Genomic DNA, 21,752 nt, shown 5'->3' with positions numbered 1-21,752 from the left:
AATCTGATGCAGTTAAGCACTGCTAGGCTTACACATACTGAACGGGTAACTGAAAACATGACAAATGACATAACTGCAGAATCAGGTGAAACCACACCAAAGTGCGGACAGAATGACCCCAAGGATCAGCAGCAAAGGGACAACAACCAACACATAGACAGAGTAGAGACAGAAACGAGCAGAGAACTGACCTACAGACAAAAGCACAAACACTGACCCCCAGCAACCAGCTCACAGGAAGATAAGGTTGCCTAATGAGGGCACCTGGGAGGACACACCCCTGGAAACAACACAGGGAGATTAACCCTTCCAGGTCGGGGAGAAACACAAACCTCAGAACCCTGCAGTACGGACTGTTGCCCATGGCAACCAGGAACACTGCACCAGAATACCGGAACAGAAATACAGATACAGTCAAAGGGGTAAACAAGTACACGGGCAGTTTCACACTAGACACCACAGCCAGCACGAGGCCAAAAGCAACCAGCCTGCACAGAATCACCCAAAGCCAGTACCCTTTACCACTAATTTCCAAACTCTTCGACAGGATCTGGGGAGCTAAGATCTTCACAAAATTAGACCTGCTCAGTGCGTACAATCTTTTCCGCATTCATGAGGGAGACGAGTGGTAGATCGCTTTTAACACCCATGACAGTCACTATCAGTATCTCGTCATGCCTTTTGGTCTATGTAATACTCCTGCGGTGTCCCAATAATTTATTAACAACATCTTCTGGGACCTGTTCTATGTTTGCGTGAAAGTTTACCTGGATAATATTCTGATCTATTCTCCAGATCTGACTTCTCACTGAAGGCATGCACCGTTAGCTTTACAGCCGGAAGAATTGATTATATGCCAAAATTGAAGAGTGCAACTATGAGAAAGCTTCTCTGCCCTTCCTGGGGTATACGGTCGCTGACACAGGGTTTCAGATGGCTACAGAGGAGCTGAATGAAGTGGAGAATTGGCATGTACTTCACAAATTTTTATCACCAGTTCATTCCGAATTTTTCGTCTCTCACATCCCTTATCTCTGCTCTTACCATTAAAGGGGTGAACTCCAGAGACAGAAGACACCTTTATTCAATAAAAAAAATCCCTTTGCATCAGCACCTATTCTTCACCATCCAGATGTTTACAGACAGTTCTTCTTAAAGGTGGATGCTTCCTCCATGGGAGGTGGGGCAGTTTTATTACAGAAAAATGGGCAAGATGTCACCTGCATTTTTTCCCAAGCTCTTCTCCCCTGCTGAGAGGGACTACTGTATAGGAAATCGAGAACTTCTGGCCATAAAACTAGCCTTGGAGAAAAGGCGTTATTTGTTGGAAGGTGCCTAACATTCAGTGGTCATCTTCACTTACCACAAGAATCTTACATATCTTCCAACAGCACGGCCTTCACATCCATGCCAAGCCAGATGGGCATTATTCTTTTCTTGTTCTAATTTTAAGTTACATTTCCGCCCAGCTGAGAAGAACGTCAGGGCTGATGCTCAGTCTTGGTCGCTTGATTCCTCGGACCAGCACGAAAAACCCCAGTACATTATCGTGCCCACTCGAATGATTATCATGGCTCCTGTCCTGGTTAAAGACATTCCTCCTGGGAAGATTTTTGTGACACCTGCCAAAAGTACTAGGGTCATGGATTCAAGTTGGCCAGTCATCCTGAGATTCGCAAGACTTTTGAATTTTTATCATGCCACTACTGGTGGCCCACACTTCCAAATGATGTGCGTGACTACGTGCCTGCCCATACCATCTGTACTCGGAATAAGATATCCAGGACCAAACCACCTGGTCTGCTGTTTCATCTTCCCATTCCTGACTCCCCGTGGCAACACATTGCCATGGATTTTGTCAACTAACTTCCAACATCTGCCAGATGAACAGCTATCTGGTGGTTTTGGACCATTTCTCCAAAATGGCTGACTTAATTTCTTTATCTGATGCAAAACTTTCCAAATTGTTTGTACTGCACATAATACTATTGCATGGACTATCTTTGCACATAGTTTCTGATCATGGAGTTCAGTTTACCTCTAAGCGCTGGAGAGCACTTTGCCAGCTGCTCAAGATAAAATTGGACTTTTCTTCTGGATATCATCCTCAGACTAATGGGCAGTTAGAGCGGCTAAATCAAATACTATATAACTATCTCTGATACTTTGTCTCTGCCCAACCTGAAAACTAGGTACAATTTCTACTTTGGCCAGAGGTTTTCTATAATATAAACATTCTAGTGAGTCTACTGGGTCCTCACCATTCTTTGCCGTTTATGGACAACATCCTCGTGCCCCTCTCCCTGTTACCATGTCTTCTGGGGTTCCATCTGCAGATTCTTCCTTTAGAGATTGCTTGAAGAATGGCGTCACACCAAAGACTGCATTAGCAAGGCTTTGACACATATGAAAGGAAATGCAGACAAGACACAAAGAAGACTTTCTCAGTTCTCATCAGGAGACAAAGTATGGCTCTCCCCTAAAAATATCTGCTTAAGGCCTCGTGCACACGAATGTATTTTCTTTCCGTATCTGTTCCGTTTTTATTGCGGACCGTATGCAGAACCATTCATTTCAATGGGTCCCAAAAAAATGAGAGGTACTCCGTGTGCAGACTAGATGGGCCAAATGGTTCTTATCTGCCCACACATTCTATGTTTCTATGTGTTCATTCCGTTTCTCAAAAAGATAGAACTTGTCCTATTATTGTCCGCATAAGGATAGTTCTGTTCTATTAGGGGCCAGCTGTTCCGTTCCGCGAAATGCGGAATGCACACGGACGTTGTCACGATGGGGAGTGGGGAAAATTCCCCACCATATCCGGTAGGTATTAAAGGATGAAACCAAGCCTGTAAGCAAGAATAGGGAAGAAGAAAACCTCCAATACAACCCTCATCCTAGCCCTGATCTCCTGACTGTATGAGCGTCTCCTAATGGTGGGAGGACTCATGCACTGTAACCTGGGCCCTACTGACCCTAACAATCCCTAGCATAGGGGTCAGGAATAGGATACTACCAGTTCCTCAAGGACACAGACGAACCGGAGTCTCCATAGGCCAAACAAACAAAGACAAAGGGAAAAGCAACGGAACTACAGTCATGTACAAGAGAGGGTCCACCTGACCCCTTGTACATGAAACAACATAAGAAAGTAAACAACTCTTACTGTCATGTTCTATAGTGGGTACACCTGACCCCTAGAAAAACACCACAACAGTAATAGAGACAAGAGAGTGAGCCCTCAACAGAATAAGCAGGAACCACCCAGAGACCTGACTCCCACCTGGATAACAGGTCTGGGAAACAAGACACTTACCTGCCGCTGCAACAGGATGATAGCAGCTCACTGACTTGACTATTGGTTTACCCCTCCGGGAAACCATGAAAGCCCCTTCCGTTGGTAACACATGGGGAAACGTCTAGCATACATGCTGGGACAAACAACATCAACAGACCAGACATGTAACTACAACATGACGTACAACACACCCTGAACGCAAACCCACACCAAACATACAAAGTGAGGTAGGGTAAAAGGAGGATACAAAAGGAAGACAATTTATGTCCAACAAGGTGGCCCTCAAGGACTGGGCAGGTTCACCCAGGAAAGGAGCAGAGCTCCAATACCCAACAAGGCTGGAGTACACTTACTCCAGCCTGGAAGCCACAGGTAAAATAAACCTCGTGGTCACACCAAGGACACACCTAAATCCCTACCAGCTAGATAATTAACCCCTCCGGCACCAGGCAGGGAAGGCCCAAGGAGAAAGGAGGAGGCACCTATATGCTGTAAGTAAAACACGTTGCCGCTGGCAACAGCATGCACGGCAACTATGTCACGGCGCACGCCAAAGGCCGTGACAGATGTCATCCATATTTTTTGCGGACCGCAAAATACATACGGTCATGTGCAAGAGGCCTAAAGGTCCCTAGTTTCAAATTCCCCCCTAGGTTCCTGGGACCCTTTGAAGTGTGGAAGAAGATAAATGAGGTCTCCTATAAGCTACGTCTGCCTCTCTGTCTGCGGATTCCCAACTCCTTCCATGTGTCCTTGCTAAAACAAGTAGTTGTAAATAGCTTTTAGGGCTGCAACAATTAATCAATGTAATCGATAATAATCGATAACTGGATTCGTTGTCGACGAATCCAGTTATCGAATAATCGCGGATTCGTTTCTATGCGGGCGGGTGCCGGGCGGGCTGTTTACTTTAAGTCGCTGCATCTTTATTTTACCTTACAATCGTGACGCTCCAGTAACAACTAACAGGCAGAGAGGAGGGTGGCGTAACGTCACTTACTCACGTGACGCACCTGCTCCGCCTCCTTCATTCATAAAGTGGGCAGAGCAGGTGCATCACGTGAGTAAGTGACGTTACGCCGCCTTCCGCTCTGCCTGTTGTTACTGGAGTGTCACGATTGTAAGGTAAAATAAAGATGCAGTGAGTGATTAGTCTGCTGTGAGCAGCAGGGCCGGGGCTGTTATGGGTAGGGGGATCGGTCTATGGCACCGCTATGGGAAGGGGGGAGGATCTGTGTATGGCACTGCTATGGGGAGGGGGGGTCTGTGTATGGCACTGCTATTGGGAGGGGGGATCGGTCTATGGCACTGCTATGGGGAGGGGGGATATGTGCACTGTTATGGGGAAAGGGATCTGTGCACTGTTATGCCCATAACAGTGCACAGATCCCCCTCTCCATAACAGCGCAACCCACAGATCCCCCTCTCCATAACAGCGCCACCCACAGATTCCCCCCATAACAGTGCCATCCACAATTTGTTTTAATATGGCCTTTGAACATAATTTTTCTGGTAAAATCATATAAACCGCTTTGTTTTGTAATTTTGTCGTTTTTCCCGATTAATCGTAGAAATTAATCTGCAACTAATCGATTATTCAAATAATCGTTAGCTGCAGCCCTAATAGCTTTTTTGCTGATCCATCTATTTCAACTTCTGTGACTGGAGATTCTGACCATGTATTTCAGGTAAAAAACATCTTGGATATCAAGTAGTGTGGCAAAAAGACCTACTATCCTGTGGACTGGAAAGGTTTTGGTCCTGAGGAGAGATCTAGGGAACCAGAGGAGAACATCCATGCCCCAAGCTTGATAAATAGGTTCAAGTCTCGTTTTAAATCCAAGAAGAGGGGGCACAAGGTGTAGGGCACTATAACGGCGGTAACTGCCATTCCCTTACTCACCGCCACGGCCTCTGACTCTGTCTGGGTGCATACTGTTCTACCTGCCGCTTTCGCCACTGTCTTCTCCCAGCCTTCTTCCTATGAGCGCGCGTTAAAGGGCGACGCATGTCACTTCAGCAAATTTAAAGAGCCAGCACATGTAATTAGTATTGGTCCCCGGCCATTCCGAGTCCTCCTGCACCTATTTTACTGGTCTTGCCCTCTTCCTAGTTGCCTGTGCAAATCATAGGTCCTGGTGTCCTGCGAAGGTCCACATACTTACGTCCAGAGTTCCTGTACTCCAGACCCATGTCTGCCTTCTGGATTTTGCTACGTGTCTGACTCTTTCCTGTTCTGCTTTGGCTCTTTTGTTTCTGACCCGGACTGCCTGACTAGTAGCTGAGCTGTGTGCTCTGACCTTTGATTGTGCGACTACATCTCTGCCTCAGTCTTTGGTCCTGCACTGTTTCACCTGGTTATAAGTCAGCCTGTGGACTACGCCTGTACCTCTGGTGCCTTGCACCAGTACCCCCTGATCGGTCTGGGCCAGCTGCTTTGTGTGCCAGACCTCCCTTAACAGGTAACGACCTGGTGTTCTCCTCGGGAAAGTCTATCCCTACCAATTGGGGTACTGTGAAGAATGAGAGGTTCATTTAGACACCGCCCTTAGGAGCGTTGGAAGTTGGTCATGTGACACAGTGGTCCACACCCGCTGATCATGACAATAGCATCATAGGGTAGATAATGAACATTTATTTCAACCTGTGAATTAATGTTTATAACACAATTTTTTTAAATTTCATTTAGTATTATATTGGGACTCGGCTAAAATGGCTGCCTCAAAGAAGTTTGCTTTACCCCTACCATCAGAAGTATACACAGGCAGTGTTCATCATGTCGTAGATCCCTAAGAAAAGAATCTATATTTGTTTTTTGAAATTTGTGGTCTAAATTTTTGGCACAGACATTGGACCTTTTAAAGGGGCTGTCCGGGTTCGGAGCTGAACCTGGACAGCCCCCCTAATATGAGTATTTGAGCATTTCATGCTCCAATGCTCTCTTTTGTCCTGCACTAAATCGCGCAGGAAAAGAGCTTTTTATGGAGATCCGGTGACGTACCGGGCTCTCCATAGAGACTGCTAAGTGGAGGCTTCAGTCTAGCAGTGAACCTTTTGCCTTCACCAGCACTAATGGGCCGGCTTTAGCGCTGTTCTAGCCTGTAAAACTGCTAGGGCAGCATTAAAGGGCTTCTGTCACTCCACTAAATTCATTTATTTTTTTTTGGTCTCCCTACAATCCTTATGCTGCGATTTCTTAATATATATGGCTATTACACTGTTTGGTTCAGTAGTTCTATCAAAAAACGGACTTTTATATTATGCAAATTACCTCTCTAGCAGCAGGTAGGGCGGCTACCTGCTGCTAGCAGCCGCATCCTCCATTCATAATGACGCCCCCTCCTCATGTTGATTGACAGGGCCAGCGGACGCGCTAGTCCTCTGACTGGCCCTGTCTGCGTTTTAAATCTCGCGCCGGTCTTCAGTTGGCGCAGGCGCACTCAGAGGAGGACGCTCGCTCGGCCGCTCCATCCTCAGTGCGCCTGCGCCGGGTGTACATGTGACGTCATCGGCACAGGCGCGCTGAGGATGGAGCGGCTGAGCGAGCGTCCTCCTCCAACTGAAGACCGGCGCGAGATTTAAAAACGCAGACAGGGCCAGTGAGAGTACGAGCGCGTCCGCTGGCCCTGTCAATCAACATGAGGAGGGGGCGTCATTATGAATGGAGGATGCGGCTGCTAGCAGCAGGTAGCCGCCCTGCCTGCTGCTAGAGAGGTAATTAGCATAATATAAGAGTCTGTTTTTTGATAGAACTACTGAACCAAACAGTGTAATAGCCATATATATTAAGAAATCGCAGCATAAGGATTGTAGGGAGACCAAAAAAAATAAATGAGTTTAGTGGAGTGACAGAAGCCCTTTAAAGCCTGTTCCTCGGTGTCCCTGCCTTCTAGATGAACAAGCGCTGTTGGTCATGTGATCGCCAGGGTCGGGAGAGTGCAGGAGCGGTCAGGTCTTCCACAGACCTCGATCAGCCCTGCACTGAGGCTGTACAGCGCTGTATTGTGCTGCACAGCCTCTCTGGGGGGTGTATTTCCCCTGTAACTGGGGCTACTATGTCAATAGTCGGGGGGAAAAAATGAAGTTAAATGTCCCCCAGAGGTCTTGTATGACCTTATGAGGGACACAAAATGTAAGATAAAAAAATGTAAAAATAAAAAAAATAAAGTAAAAAAAATAATAATTTCCTCCCAAATCCATTATTTAAAAAATAGAAGAAAAAAATACAATAGACATATTTGGTATCTACGACCAGCTCTATAATATCATATGATCTACCCCATCAGGTGAACGCTGTAAAAAAATAAATATTGCGCCAAAAAACCCTCCCAAACCTGACCTTCCAAAAACCATAATGTTAATCAATAAAAAAAATCACATGTACCTCAAAATGGTAACAATAAAAACATCACCTCATCCTGCAAAAAATGACCCCCACACAAGACCATAGCCAGAAAAATAACAAAAATATGGCTCTATGAAAATTGCAACACAAAAACATGATTTTTATTTCTAAAAATGCTCTTATTGTCTAAAATATATATATATATATAAAAAAATAGACATATTTGGTATCGCCTCATCCGGAACAATTGTCAATCACAGGGAACACGTCTGGGTGGAAACTTCCGCCTACCAGTGTTATTATAAACAAAATGCCCTTGCTCTGTGCGATACATCACAGGGCACGGGAGATCATTGGAGAATGAAATGCTCCGATGCTCATGTCAGGGGGGCTGCCTGGGTGAACATATGGACATGTCTGGGTTTAGCTCTGTATCCGGACAACCCCATTTAAATATTTGTATATTAGAAACATACAGCTCAACTACACATCCATTACACGCGTACAGCCCAGCTACATAAATAAAGCTACACAATCCTTCTATATAAATAAGACAGAGGAAAATATGCAGAAGACTACACAAGCATACTCCAACTTTTTGTTGGACAAGGGGCAAAAATATTTTACAGAGTCAGGGCAGCCTGTGAAACTTCTATCTACAGTAATTTCGAGCCAGGAATCAAAAAAATATATAGATAATGTCCGACTGGCCAATGGTAGGATGGTTAGTGGACAAGGTTCTGTAGAGAAAGCATTTTTGGATTATTTTTCTAATCTCTATAAAGCTGAATCTAAGATTACAGATGAAATGATGGATTCTTATCTCGATGGTATTGTTTTTCCAACTATTACCTGGACCAAAAGAAAGCACTTGAGGTAGACTTCTCAATTCAGAAACTTGATGGGGAAATTAAATTATGTTCGGGTAATTCCACCCCCGGTTCAGACGGACTCCCATATGAATTTTATAGTAAATATAAGGAGATTATTCTCCCTAGATTGTTGGGGGTCTTTGCTGAATCGGTGGAGGATGGGAAACTGCCAGACTCAATGATGGAAGCTGTAATAACACTAATTAAAAAAAAAGGCAAGGACCCCTCAGATCTGGGATCGTATAGACCGATTTCACTGCTTAGATTTCACTGCTTAATGCAGATATAAAGCTCCTCGCAAGGATTTTGGCCACAAGGCTCTCTAGGGTCATTTCCTCCATTGTCTATCCGGGTCAGAATGGCTTTATTCAAAACAAGGGCACTCATCACAATCTTTATCGGCTCTTTGCCAACATACAGTCCCCTGGGGGGGCCGCCCGCTCCATCCTGTCACTGGATGCCTCTAAGGCAGGCATCTCAAACTGCGGCCCTCCAGCTGTTGCAAAACTACAACTCCCACAATGCCCTGCTGTAGGCTGATACCTGGCTGTCCGGGCATGCTGGGAGTTGTAGTTTTGCAACAGCTGGAGGGCCGCAGTTTGAGATCCCTGCTCTAAGGCCTTTGACAGGGTGGATTGGCGTTTCCTCTGGAGGGTTCTGACCAGGATGGGTTTTGGGGAAAGATTCATAAATATCCTTAAATTACTGTATAGATCTAAACTGAGCGAAACTGAGTCTTAATGGGATCCTGACTACTAGTTTTGATCTAAACAGGGCTGTCCACTATCTCTATTGTTATTGGACATTTACATCGAGCCCCTAGCTCTGGCCATTAGGCAGGATGATCAAATTAAAGGTTTTGGAACATTAGGAGTGGAAGATCGTATCTCCTTATTATATGCGAATTATGTCCTTTTTGTTATAGACCACACGGAAATGACTCTGCCAAGAATCATCCGAATGGTTAAACTATTTGGTGAGGTTATCTGGTCTTCACATAAATTGGTCTAAGACCAGTGTGATGCCAATAGACCCGTTATCCCATAAGGAGGTCTTGATAACCCAGTTGGATGTTGTTGATACTCTTCAATACATGGGCTTGATGATATCGCCTAGGGTTGAAAACTTTGTCCAACTCAATCTGATCCCATTAATAACGAAATACAAAAATAGGGATTTGGTTGAAACTCCCTCTATCTAGAGCTGATCGCGTTTCACTGGTCAAAATGGTGATTCTACCACAATTCCTGTATGTGCTCAGGAATACACCTATCTGGGTAGAAGATAAATATTTTAAACTCCATGGAAAGAATAATTAATGATTTAGTGTGGGGAAGAAAACGAGCCAGGTTAAAATTGGAATATCTATACAAACCATTGGAATTTGGGGGTTTAAACCTCCCCTACTTCAAAGGTTATTTTATTGCCGCCCAGTTATTGATGTGTCATGAATGGAAAAATAGTGCACTTTTAAGGAGCCTAGTAGGGAGTTATTCATATAATAACATATTTACTCTTTTGGAATCTGGACTATTGATTAGTCAAGAGCTGGGCTATAAAGAGACTACAAAATTACTTTCTAAAATGTGGGCTACTACTAGAATATGGTTGAGGGTAAAGGGTTCACTTACATTTATCTACAGATGTTAGATGGTATTGCAACGGATACATTTTGGCAAAAGAATAGGATTTTTTACATTTCACAAGTAGTCAAGGATAGAGATCAAGTCGTTCACAGAGTTATCACATAATGTAGAAAACCTCTCTTGGTTTAGGTATTTTCAGTTGCGGTGGGCACTATATAGTTTGGATGATAAATCATTGATGGCTATAGACAGTTCCTGTATTTTTAACGATTGGATAGGGATGACACCCCTAAGAATCAAGATTTCAAATATATATAAACTATTACTTAAGGCACGGTTTTGTGATACACAATCACCAGGACAAAGGGCCTGGGAGTTGGATTGTCCAAATATACAATTAGAAGGGTGGGGGGATATTTTTACTAATTTAGGTTCACTATCTCATAATTTCAACCATGTTCTAGTGCAGTTTAGTATCTGTCATACATTATATGTTACCCCTATATGGCTAAACAAATGTGGGCTTAGAGATACATCTAAGTGCCACAGATGTGATACCTTAGGTGCGGATTACCTCCATATGATCTGGAACTTAGAGAATACTGGAATAGCATCAAAAACTTTCTTATTTACAAACTTAAAATACGAATCTCCTTTGAGCCACAATTGTTCTTGCCGAATGATTTCTCCATAATAAGTAGTCATAAATACCAAAAGATTCTTCTAGGTAGACTCTTGGTCAGCCGGACCTGGTTTGCGCGTCATACTCCAGACCTAAACACCTGGATGAACTTGGTTAATAAGGTAAAAAATTATGAACAGATTCTTTATAGGCAGAGAGATGTAGACGAGAAGTAGATTAAGATATGGGATGGCTGGAAGATCTGATTGACTGTAATATTTTATATTATTTTTTTTTTTTTTCTTCCCTCTCTTCCTGTCTCCTGCCCCTTTCTTTTTGTTGAAGGGGGGGTCGGGGGGGGGGGGGGGGGTTGGACGCATCACAGGGCTGGGGGGGAGGGCGGTTTGGGTTGGGGGAAGAGGGAGAAGAAAAAAAGGTATTAACTATATTGAGTATTTACTCAAATTCTTTTCTTTGTGTACCGTATTTTTCGCCCTATAAGACGCACTTTCCCCCCCCAAAAGTGGGGGGGGAAATAGCAGTGCGTCTTATGGGGCGAATGCTGCTGATTTTGCCGAATTTTCAATGATTCACCCGCCGCGATGCCGCGCGGCGGGTGTATCAGCTGTGAAGGAGGAGGGGCTGGGGGCCGGCATCTGCTTTTATAATGACAGCGGGGCCTGTGCAGTGACTGTATTCTACTACACGGGCCCCGCTCACTGTATAATCGTATCTGTAATAGTTAATTGTTATGTATATAATCGCATAATCAGCGCTGTGTATACTTACAACTACAATCGCCCGGTAGCAGAGAGGAGGGAGGAGGCAGGCCGGGTGCTGGCAGCATGAGTCACTACGTCATGCGCCCATGCCGCCTGCTTTATTCATAAAGTGGGAGTCGCAGGTGCGTGACGTAGTGACTCACGTTGCCAGCGCCCGTCTTCCCAGCCTGCCTCCTCCCTCCTCTCTGCTACCGGGCGATTGCAGTTGTAAGTATACAGGCGCTGATTACCCGATTATATACATAACAATTAACTATTACAGATACGATTATACAGTGAGCGGGGCCCGTGTAGTAGAATACAGTCACTGCACAGGCCCCGCTGTCATTATAAAAGCAGATGCGACCCCCACCCCCTGTATTGAGGGTTATTCACTACAGGGACACTTATGGAGGGGATCTGTGGATGACACATAGCATAAGATGCTATATATGTGTCATCCACAGATCCCCCCCATAACAGTGCCATCCACAGATCCCCCATAAGTGTCACCCACAGATCCCCCATAAGTGTCACCCACAGATCCCCCATAAGTGTCACCCACAGATCCCCCATAACAGTGCGCCATCCACAGATCCCCCATAAGTGTCACCCACAGATCCCCCATAACAGTGCGCCATCCACAGATCCCCCATAACAGTGCGCCATCCACAGACCACAATTAGTTCAAAACCCACCAAAAGCACATCTTTTGGTTCAAAATATTTTTTTTCTTATTTTCCTCCTCAAAAACCTAGGTGCGTCTTATAGGGCGAAAAATACGGATACTTCTTTTATATATTAATAAAGATATTAAATATAAAAAAATAATAATAAAGTTTAAAAAAAAGAAATCCTCCCAAATCCATTATTTAAAAAATAGAAGAAAAAAAAAATACAATAGACATATTTGGTATCTACGACCGTCTCTATAATATCATATGATCTACCCCATCAGGTGAACGCTGTAAAAAAATTAATATTGCGCCCAAAAAACCTCCCAAACCTGACCTCCCAAAAAACATAATGTTATTAAATTAAAAAATCGCATCTACCTCAAAATGGTAGCAATAAAAACATCACCTCATTCTGCAAAAAATGACACCCACATAAGACCATAGCCAGAAAAATAACAATATGGCTCTATGAAAATTGCAACACAAAAACATGATTTTTTTTTCTAAAAATGCTCTAATTGTGTAAAATGTAAAACAATAAATAAAAATAGACATATTTGGTATCGCCGTGTCTGTAACAATTTTATAACAAGACACGGAGGCTCCTATTGCTTTAACCTTTCTTTACTTCTACCATAGCAGCAAAGAGAGAAAATGGTATACAAAAAAGAAACCATGGTAACAGACTCCTCCCCCTTATCCCAGTATATCCTTCCTTGTCTGTCTGAGCTCTTCCTCTTTCTTTGCTGCTACCAGGCAGATAAGTACTCTCCAGCTCTGTGGCATTGCTCAGGGTCTGGTATATTTGTATTTTTATGTGCTTGGATTATCGGTTCGTTCGGTTTCTTTATTAGATTCTGATTAGACTCTTATCGTAGATACATATTTCTCTCCTGTATATATATATATTTATTTATCTAGGGTACGTATATATATGTATATGTTTTTTCGTTCAGGTACTTCTGTGGCCGTTCTGCCTAGGGGTTTGTCCTTATAACAGTTTTTGCGGCTTCCCCGCTTTCCCCCCGTGTGATCCGTTTCTCTGCCCTGTCATCCTTGTCCCTCGTTACCTCAGACTGCGCCGCCATTGCGCGCGCTTTCTGCTTCTTCTTCCTCTCCTTCTCGCCCGAAGTCTCGCGAGTTCGAGATTTCGCGCGCGTTTTTTCGCATATTTTCGCATATTTTCGCATTTTCGCATTTTTTCGCATTCGGCTGCTACTGACGGCGAGATCTCGCGAGATTTCGCCGTCCCTGTGCGTTTCCCCGCTCTGCACACACCGGACATCCCGCTCTGCACAGCGCATCTCCTGGCGGTCTTTTTCCACTGCTCTTGAGCCTTGTAAGTTCTGTTTTATTCCATTTCGTCTACCCACTAGCTGGCTATGATTCCTGGCTTCATTATCCCCTTTTCTCTTTTTCTCCTCTAGTGCTATTTTTGCTGCTCCGGTCGGGGTGACTAACCCCTGCCTTTTGCTACTTCACCATGTCTGTCAGAAAAAATTCCGTTGCCTCTGTGGCCCCTAGTGAAGCCCCCCAAGTAGATCAGGGTTCCCCTGCGCAGGATAGGAGGTCCGAGGTGATCCACCCGGACGACCATGAGGTGGCACTGCAAAGATCCATATCTAATGCCATTATAACCGCCATGGGTTCGATGTCATCTGCATTGACCCAGTCTATATCTCAGGCCCTTATGGCGCGCCCTGCTACTACTACCCAGGTTTTGGTCCCACCTCCAGGACCACCTCCTATTGTCTCCAGAACACCTCAGATTGATGGGCCATCCCCATCCCAAGACAACGCGCTTCAGTCGCGTAAACGAGCTTGTACCCGCCAGGCAGAAAAAACGCGGGCATGGAAGACTGCCAGGTCTCTACCTGAGCCTAGGTCAGACTCTGATAGGGAGTCAGAGGAGGAGACTCATGACAACGTCTATGAATTGACGGATGAGGTGGAGGACGATTTGGCGGATATTGCTGTGGATCCGGTTCGTAATCTAGACCCGGAAGCCCCGTTACTACAACAGGGATCAGCAGAGGATCTCTTATTGGATCCGTCTGGGGAACCGCTGTTTAACCCCGAGGAGCTGCATCATCCCCGCTCCGCGGAATGGATGCCCGCCACACATGTGGCGCAGTATATGGAGGCTCGCATACGCAATCCGCTTAGTAAGGAATCGCGTAATAAGTTGCGGGCGGAGTGCCCTCGTCCTTTAATACCACACAAAGTGTGCGAGACGCCATCAGTGGATCCAAAGATGGTCCAGTTTCTGGCGAAGACGGGGTTTAACCCCCGTAAAGGGCTAGACGCGGCCTTGAAGGCTGTCCAAGACAAGCTACTGGACATTACAGGTCCTTTAGCAAAGATTTTCGATTTGGCTGAGTCCGCTATCGCGGCAGGTAGCCAGGTAGACCCTATAGAATTGAGAGGTTGGGCCCAGCGAGCCATATGCGTAGCGGGTAATACCAATACCTCGCTCGCCATTGAAAGGCGGAAGGCAATACTAATTAAGATCGAGCCAAAGCTCTCGAACTTAGCATTGACTGAAGCGGGCAAGGACGCCCAGGGGTTGCTCTTTGGCGACTCTTTTATTAAAGAGCTAGGGAAATATGTAGGAGCTTTTACGGCTCTTGATAAAGCCCAGACTTCGATGCGTCGAGTCTTTCAAGGGCGTTTTTCCAACAGGGCCGGCAGTGCTAGGGGCCGACTGTCCGGCCGTTCCAACTTTCATGCCAGAGGTTCCGGCAGAGGATCCTTTAATTATAGAGCATCCCTCCAGGATCAGAGACTTCAGCCGTCCTTTTTTCCCTCACGAGGCGCTCCCTTCAGGTCACGAGGTTTCCGAGGGAATCCAGGCTCCCGTCGACCATTCGGTAAGTTATGTTCTTCGTCCCCCTCCTTTTTTAGACCATTTAGTCGGGGGCAGACTCCGATTCTTTTCTCATGTGTGGTCAGGCATAACCTCAGACCAATGGGTCCTTTCTACTGTGCAGGGGTTCACAATAGATCTGATTGCCGATCCGAGCTCCATCCCAGCCCCCCCTACGGTACCACTGTCCTATGCGGCACGGTCCCAATTTCAGAGGGAATTGTCGGATCTTCTGCAGAAAGGCGCGATCGAACGCGCACCGGAGAATCGTGGGGGTGTCATCAGCAGTATTTTCCTGGTGCAAAAGAAAGGGGGCCAGATGCGCCCGGTGATCAATTTGAAAGCCCTGAACAATTTTGTACAATACCGACATTTCAAGATGGAGGGCATCCATCTTTTGAGGGATCTGCTCCTTCCAGGCGATTGGTTGGCCAAGATAGATCTCCAAGACGCCTATCTCACGGTCCCAGTGTCCCCCTCTTCAAGAGACCTGCTGCGGTTCCTGTGGAACGGTCAGGCCTGGCGCTTCACCTGCCTTCCGTTCGGCCTGTCCTCCGCCCCCTGGTGCTTTACCAAGATCATGCGCCCAGTGGTGGCTTGGCTTCGCAGCAGAGGTGTTCGTCTGATCGTCTACCTGGACGATATCTTGATCATGGCCCAATCACGGGCTCTCTTGTTGAGACACCTCCACTTGACGGTGACGCTCGTTTCCGACTTGGGGTTCATTGTCAACCAGGAGAAATCCTGTTTGACCCCCTCCAGATCCATAGAGTTCTTGGGTTTCCAGGTGAACTCGGAAGAATTATCCCTCAGTCTTCCACTCTCGAAAGTCAAGGCTATCCGCAAGGAGTTGAAGCATGCTCTACGCCTACCTCAGATGTCGTTGCGGCATTTGGCAAGGATAATCGGACTTCTGGCCTCCTCAATACAGGCCATTTTCCCAGCCCCCCTCCATTATCGTGCGTTGCAGCGCCTCAAAATTGCTCACCTTCGGTCGGGGGCCTCTTACGCAGATTTGGTCTCATTAGATGCCGAGACGACGGACGAGATGAGATGGTGGATCCACAACCTGTCAGTGTGGAATGGCAGAGCGATCGTGGGTCCCCAACCGGATCTGATCATAGAATCCGATGCGAGCCTGCACGGATGGGGAGCACATTGCAGTGGTGTGTCCACGGGCGGTCCATGGTCTCCAGAAGAATCCCATCTTCACATCAACGCCCTGGAACTCCTAGCAGGGTCGTTTGCCATTCGCAGTTTTGCCAATGGTGTGGTCAGCTCAGCCATCAGGCTCCGCATGGACGATATATCTGCGGTCAGGTACGTCAATTGTATGGGTGGCACACGGTCGGTGGTTCTGACCCATTTGGCGAAGGATTTTTGGGAATTCTGTCTCGACAGGAACATCTCTGTGGTGGCCGAGTACCTTCCAGGCCTTCACAACACTCTGGCGGACTGGAGTTCTCGCTACATATCGGACTCCAGCGACTGGAAGTTAGACGAGACGGTTTTTTCTGCTATTTCTTCTCTGTGGGGTCCCTTTGCAGTCGACCTCTTCGCTTCCCGTTTGAATACCCAACTGCCCAGGTTTTTCAGCTGGAGGCCGGATCCCTTGGCGGAGGCAGTGGACGCTCTGCTTCAACATTGGGGAGGAGCGTTGATGTACGCATTCCCTCCCTTCGCGCTCATTCCACGAGTGCTCCTTCAGGTTCGTCAGCAGTTGGCGAACCTGGTTCTGATTGTTCCGTTTTGGAGAACCCAGTCCTGGTTCCCTCAGATCCTGGAACTTCTAGTGGACTTTCCGTTTCTCCTTCCCACTCAGGTGTCACTACTCCAAGGGCCTGCAGGAGAAGTTCACCCACTCCTGCAGAACGGGTCGCTACGCCTCCTAGCTTGCAAGATATCGGGAGTCCAGGAGGAGGCGCTGGACTTTCAGGAACAGCTAGGTTCTTATTGCACTGCGCTTGGGCGCCCGGGACGAGACGGGCTTATCGAGCCGCCTGGGGTTCTTGGTCTCGCTGGTGCGTCGACCGGACTCTGGATCTCGTTACGGCCCCTGTCAATTCCATCTTAGCCTTTTTATCCTCACTTTTTGAGGCAGGGAAGGCTTACCGCACCATCAATGTCTTTAGGTCAGCAATTTCCTCCAGACACAACGGTGTCGACGGCCGTCCAGCGGGTCAACACCCCCTGGTCTGTCGTTTACTCAAGGGTTCACGTTTGGCCCGACCACCTCGGCCACGGTTTTCGTCTACCTGGGATGTGTCGGATGTCTTGCAATTTCTAGTCAGTTGGCCCTCAAATGAGCTATTGTCGTTACGTCAGTTATCGGCCAAATTGGTCACTTTATTCTGTTTAATCTCCTGTAAGAGAGTTTCGGATGTGCGTGCTTTGGATTGGGACGCCAGATCCTTCACCCCGGAGGGGGTCCACTTTAACATTTCCCGTCGCACGAAAACCAGTATCCGGTCGGTCTCTTACCCCCGTTTTCCGACTTCTCCACAGCTATGTCCTGTAGCGTGCTTACGCGAGTATGAGGACAGAACCCGTCCACTGCGGTCTCTTTCTCTCCCCCACTTATTCATTTCGTTTCGCAGCCCGTTTGCTCCGGTTACCAGTGTTACGTTATCTCGCTGGGTCAAGTGGATTCTATCCCTTTCCGGGATTGATACGTCTATCTTCACGGCACATTCGGTCCGCAGTGCGACAGCTACGTCCATGACGTTATCTGGGGCTCGTTTGGAGGATGTTATGAGATTGGCGGATTGGTCCAGATCTTCCACTTTCCGGGAGTTTTATTTCCGACCGGCTTCGCATGCTTTTGATTCTATAGTGGCTCAGCTTTAAACAAGCAATAGGAGCCTCCGTGTCTTGTTATAAAATTATGGGATTTTACTAAAGTATGACGTAAAGTCATGATTTTATTAAAGACACGGAGGCGAGTATTGCCCTCCCTGGACCCACCCCTTGGGGTTTTTGACGTAAGTATGTTTTGTTGATTTACCGTATGGTCAGAATTTTAAAGTTGTTACTGTGTTTCCAACTAGTGGATCCTATGTTTCTAATGCACTGGATTATGCTCTTAGAAGGTTTTTCTCTTATTTCCTTTTTTCCTAGGTTGAGAGGCTTACGGCTTCATGTTTTAGAGTTACACAGTTCCGGTCGGAGGTCCAGTTGTGGCGGTCCAAGCCGACGAGTTCAAGGGGTTTTTTCGTTACCCGGTGGTTTCGGCGTCTGTTGTTCCGGTTGACCAGCGCTGTTTGAGACACAAAGAAAGAGGAAGAGCTCAGACAGACAAGGAAGGATATACTGGGATAAGGGGGAGGAGTCTGTTACCATGGTTTCTTTTTTGTATACCATTTTCTCTCTTTGCTGCTATGGTAGAAGTAAAGAAAGGTTAAAGCAATACTCGCCTCCGTGTCTTTAATAAAATCATGACTTTACGTCATACTTTAGTAAAATCCCATAATTGTCCGTCACTGGAACATGTCTGGGCGGAAGCTTCCGCCTACCAGTGTTATTATAAACAAAGAGCCCTTGCCCTGCGCGATACAGCACAGGGCACGGGAGATCATTGGAGAATGAAATGCTCCGATGCTCATGTCAGGGGGGCTGCCTGGGTGAACACAGGGACAGGTCTGGGTTCAGCTCTGTATCCGGACAACCCCTTTAAACATTAGACACATACAGCTTAACTACACAGCCATTACACGCGTACAGCTCAGCTACATAAACATTACAGCTCTACAGCACTGCTACATACACCCTGGAATTACAAACAGCACAGCAGAGCCCTGCATACACAGAGCAGATAAACCTGGTCATGTGATCTCCATGACTCCGCCCACACATGGCCATGACATCATCAAAGGTCCTTTACTTCCTTCTACAGCACGGCCTAGAGCCTGACTCCTCCCACACATGATCACATGGTCATGGCATCACAAAAGGTTACTTCCTTTTGGAACGTAACCGGCAGCATGACTCCGCCCACATTTGATCACATGGTCATGACATCATCACAGGTCCTTCTTTTTACTCGTGGAACACAACTTGGCGTATGACTCCGCCCACATCTGGTCACATGGTCATGACATCATCACAGGTCCTTTACTTCCTCTTGGAACACAACCTGGACCAAGACTCCTCCTACATTTGATCACATGGTCATGACATCACAGGTCCTTTACTTCCTCCTACAGCACAGCCTGGAGCCTGACTCCTGTAGACTCTGGAAGAAGTGCAGTCACAGAACGCTCCATGGTGAAGGGTTGTCAGAGGAGGAGGACACGTCCGACCCCAGGTAAGTGAAACACTCACCACATCCACAGATGTCTCTCTGCATTCAAGCTTTGCTGTCCGGCCCCATTCACTATAATGGCGACCAGCGGCGATCCGGCAAATATGCCGAGAAGTGTCCGGACAAATCCTGCTGCGTGCAGTGGTTTCCGCCCCGGCCGCTTCTCAGCATGTATTACAGTGAATGGGGCCGGCGGGTGTCTGTTAGCTGTATGGAGCGAGCGCTCACTATAGTATTAGAATGTATTGGCTCCGATGAGCCGAAGATATTACTTGGAACCGAACCCGAGTTCTGTATCAAGGTTTTTTACAGTAAAAATTAATTCCCGAAGTTATTTGTATAGGGCGGCTGAGGGATCGTGCATCGCACCTTCACTGGTTAACCTTTTATATACCTTTATACGGATTGCTTTAATATAGTCTTTAGCCTGAAGCATAGACCACTACCGCTGGGGACACCTACTTTATAGTATCTTTATATTATACTTTATTTTGTGTTGTATTTTATATTAGTTTTTGACTACTATAGTTGACCATGACTATATTGAGACACAGATCCCCTGCAGAAATATAGTAATAAAGCCCCGGGAATCACCGATGGTCTATTATATATAGTTATGTATACTCCTGTCCCTACAGCCGGCTCCGTCTATCAGACTTATAGTATTGTTTATCTTATTGTTTTGCTGTAGTTTGAAAAAGGCCTCATTGGCCGAGAAGTCGCGATTTGTACATCCGCCTTTCAGTAAATACCACTTTAATTTCACAAGTTCCGTTTCGTGCTGGAGTTTTTTTTTATTGTATACGAACGGGGTGGAAACCCTACTTCTAGCACACCAAGCGGAGTGCAACAAGGTCACTGTTGTAGGGGCGCCGTGGATGGCTCTGTTGTGGGGTCGCCGTGGATGGCTCTGTTGTGGGGTCGCCGTGGATGGCTCTGTTGTGGGGTCGCCGTGGATGGCTCTGTTGTGGGGTCGCCGTGGATGGCACTGTTGTGGGGGCGAAGTCCGAATATGAATATGTCTCTCATCATTTGGAATCCATTGGGTCTGATATAATTCTTCTCACCTCTGGATGAAGTGAAGGCTCTTTGGCAATGTTTGTACTTGAATAGTTAAACTGTGTCCTTGTTATTTGTCTTAACTGTTTATTTGAGACCTTGTCCATTTCTATCAGATGAAATGAAACCGGTGTGGAAATGTTTGTGGAAGGCTTTGTTCATTTTATCTGATAGACTGAGCAAAGAAGACCGGTCTGAAATCTGTACCAGGTATTGTCTCGTTTATTAGAGGACCTCTGCATAAACAAGGACCTGGTTATAAATGTGTGTACGGGAGAGGTAGCATTGTCTGTATAGCTTGTCTTGGGATTCTGATTTATTGTGGATCTGAGAATTGGCCGACCCAAGGTCCAGAATAATAACAGATAAACAAGGTATACACAGTGACCATCATGGATTACATAATCTAGCTACCTTCCATTAGGGGGTGAAGCTCTTTGGTTAAAACAGTATGAAATCTTTTCGGGTAAACACTCGGAGTTCATCTATGAGATAGATGTATCTGCGTAGAAAAATGTTCTTCCCAATCGAGTCTCTGACGTCTCTCGCTGAACCGGCTTCCAGCTAATGTGTCGCAGTCAGATGATGGTCACTCAGTTGGTGATGTAAGTACCTTCATTCTGGATGAGGTCAGGACTCTAGATGAAGATTGGGTGTAATCATGGAATTAGTAGTTGTGTGTTATATTTTGTCTAACCTTTTATTGTATGTCAGTTTTCTATTTGGTGTTGGTGAATTTACCTAATTTTGCTAAAAAGGACATATATTTACCTATCTATCCCGAGTCCCTTAAAAAATGTTACATATTTTACTATTCTTAAACTGCAGTGTGCAGTCTCTGTGTACAGAGTATCTGAATCTGAAATAGTGCATTTGTTAGCAAGTTATCTGATTTGTTAGCAATACAGGGGGCACTGTGGATGTCACTGCTATGGGGGGCCGGTGTGAAGACGGATAATTCTGCTCGTAGATTATAAATATGAAAGAGCCTCCAGTGTAAGGCGCTGACCAGAAAGAAATCGTAGAACGTCGAAAGGAAATTCTCAAGTAAAGTGCCTGAAATAAATAATAGTAAAATACAATGAGGTAAAATCACCAACCCTTATGACAGACATCTGTAGGGGATGTGTCCTCCCCGACACGCGATTCAGCTGCTGCCTTCGTCTTGGGGTTGGCTCTGCTGTGTGTGAGAAGCCTTTTATATCAGTGTATAAAATAGGAAAAAGCTCCTGCCTATATCTCTCCTGCAGTCCTGGCCGTGTATAATGTAATGGAAAAATGAATCCAGCCAGCAAAGGAAGCAATATGGATAATAACAATACATTAGTAAGTGCCTTGTATTAACTTCCTCTACATGATAAATGCT

The 21,752-nt window shown here is 46.1% G+C and overlaps 1 protein-coding gene across 1 annotated transcript; it reads left to right on the top strand.

The window, feature by feature from the left end:
* Positions 1 to 12,879: 12,879 nt before the first annotated feature.
* On the top strand, positions 12,880 to 18,418 carry LOC122941578. The gene is made up of 2 exons (XM_044298927.1): positions 12,880 to 15,333; positions 15,376 to 18,418. The coding sequence occupies exons 1-2, from the start codon at positions 13,645 to 13,647 to the stop codon at positions 17,872 to 17,874; spliced, it is 4,188 nt and encodes a 1,395-aa protein (XP_044154862.1). The 5' UTR covers positions 12,880 to 13,644; the 3' UTR covers positions 17,875 to 18,418.
* Positions 18,419 to 21,752: the final 3,334 nt, after the last annotated feature.

The sequence above is a fragment of the Bufo gargarizans genome, chromosome 6 (assembly GCF_014858855.1).
Source record: "Bufo gargarizans isolate SCDJY-AF-19 chromosome 6, ASM1485885v1, whole genome shotgun sequence".
In the NCBI taxonomy this organism is placed as follows: domain Eukaryota; kingdom Metazoa; phylum Chordata; class Amphibia; order Anura; family Bufonidae; genus Bufo; species Bufo gargarizans.
The sequence above is the reverse complement of the archived record's forward strand: the minus strand, read 5'-3'. Positions and strand labels throughout refer to the sequence as shown.

Bases quoted from the DNA above. Each gene is read 5' to 3' on its own strand.
- LOC122941578 (XM_044298927.1), top strand. From the start codon at position 13,645: ATGTCTGTCAGAAAAAATTCCGTTGCCTCTGTGGCCCCTAGTGAAGCC. The intron at 15,334-15,375 runs GAAAGGGGGCCA...TTTGAAAGCCCT, and splicing joins AGTATTTTCCTGGTGCAAAA to GAACAATTTTGTACAATACC.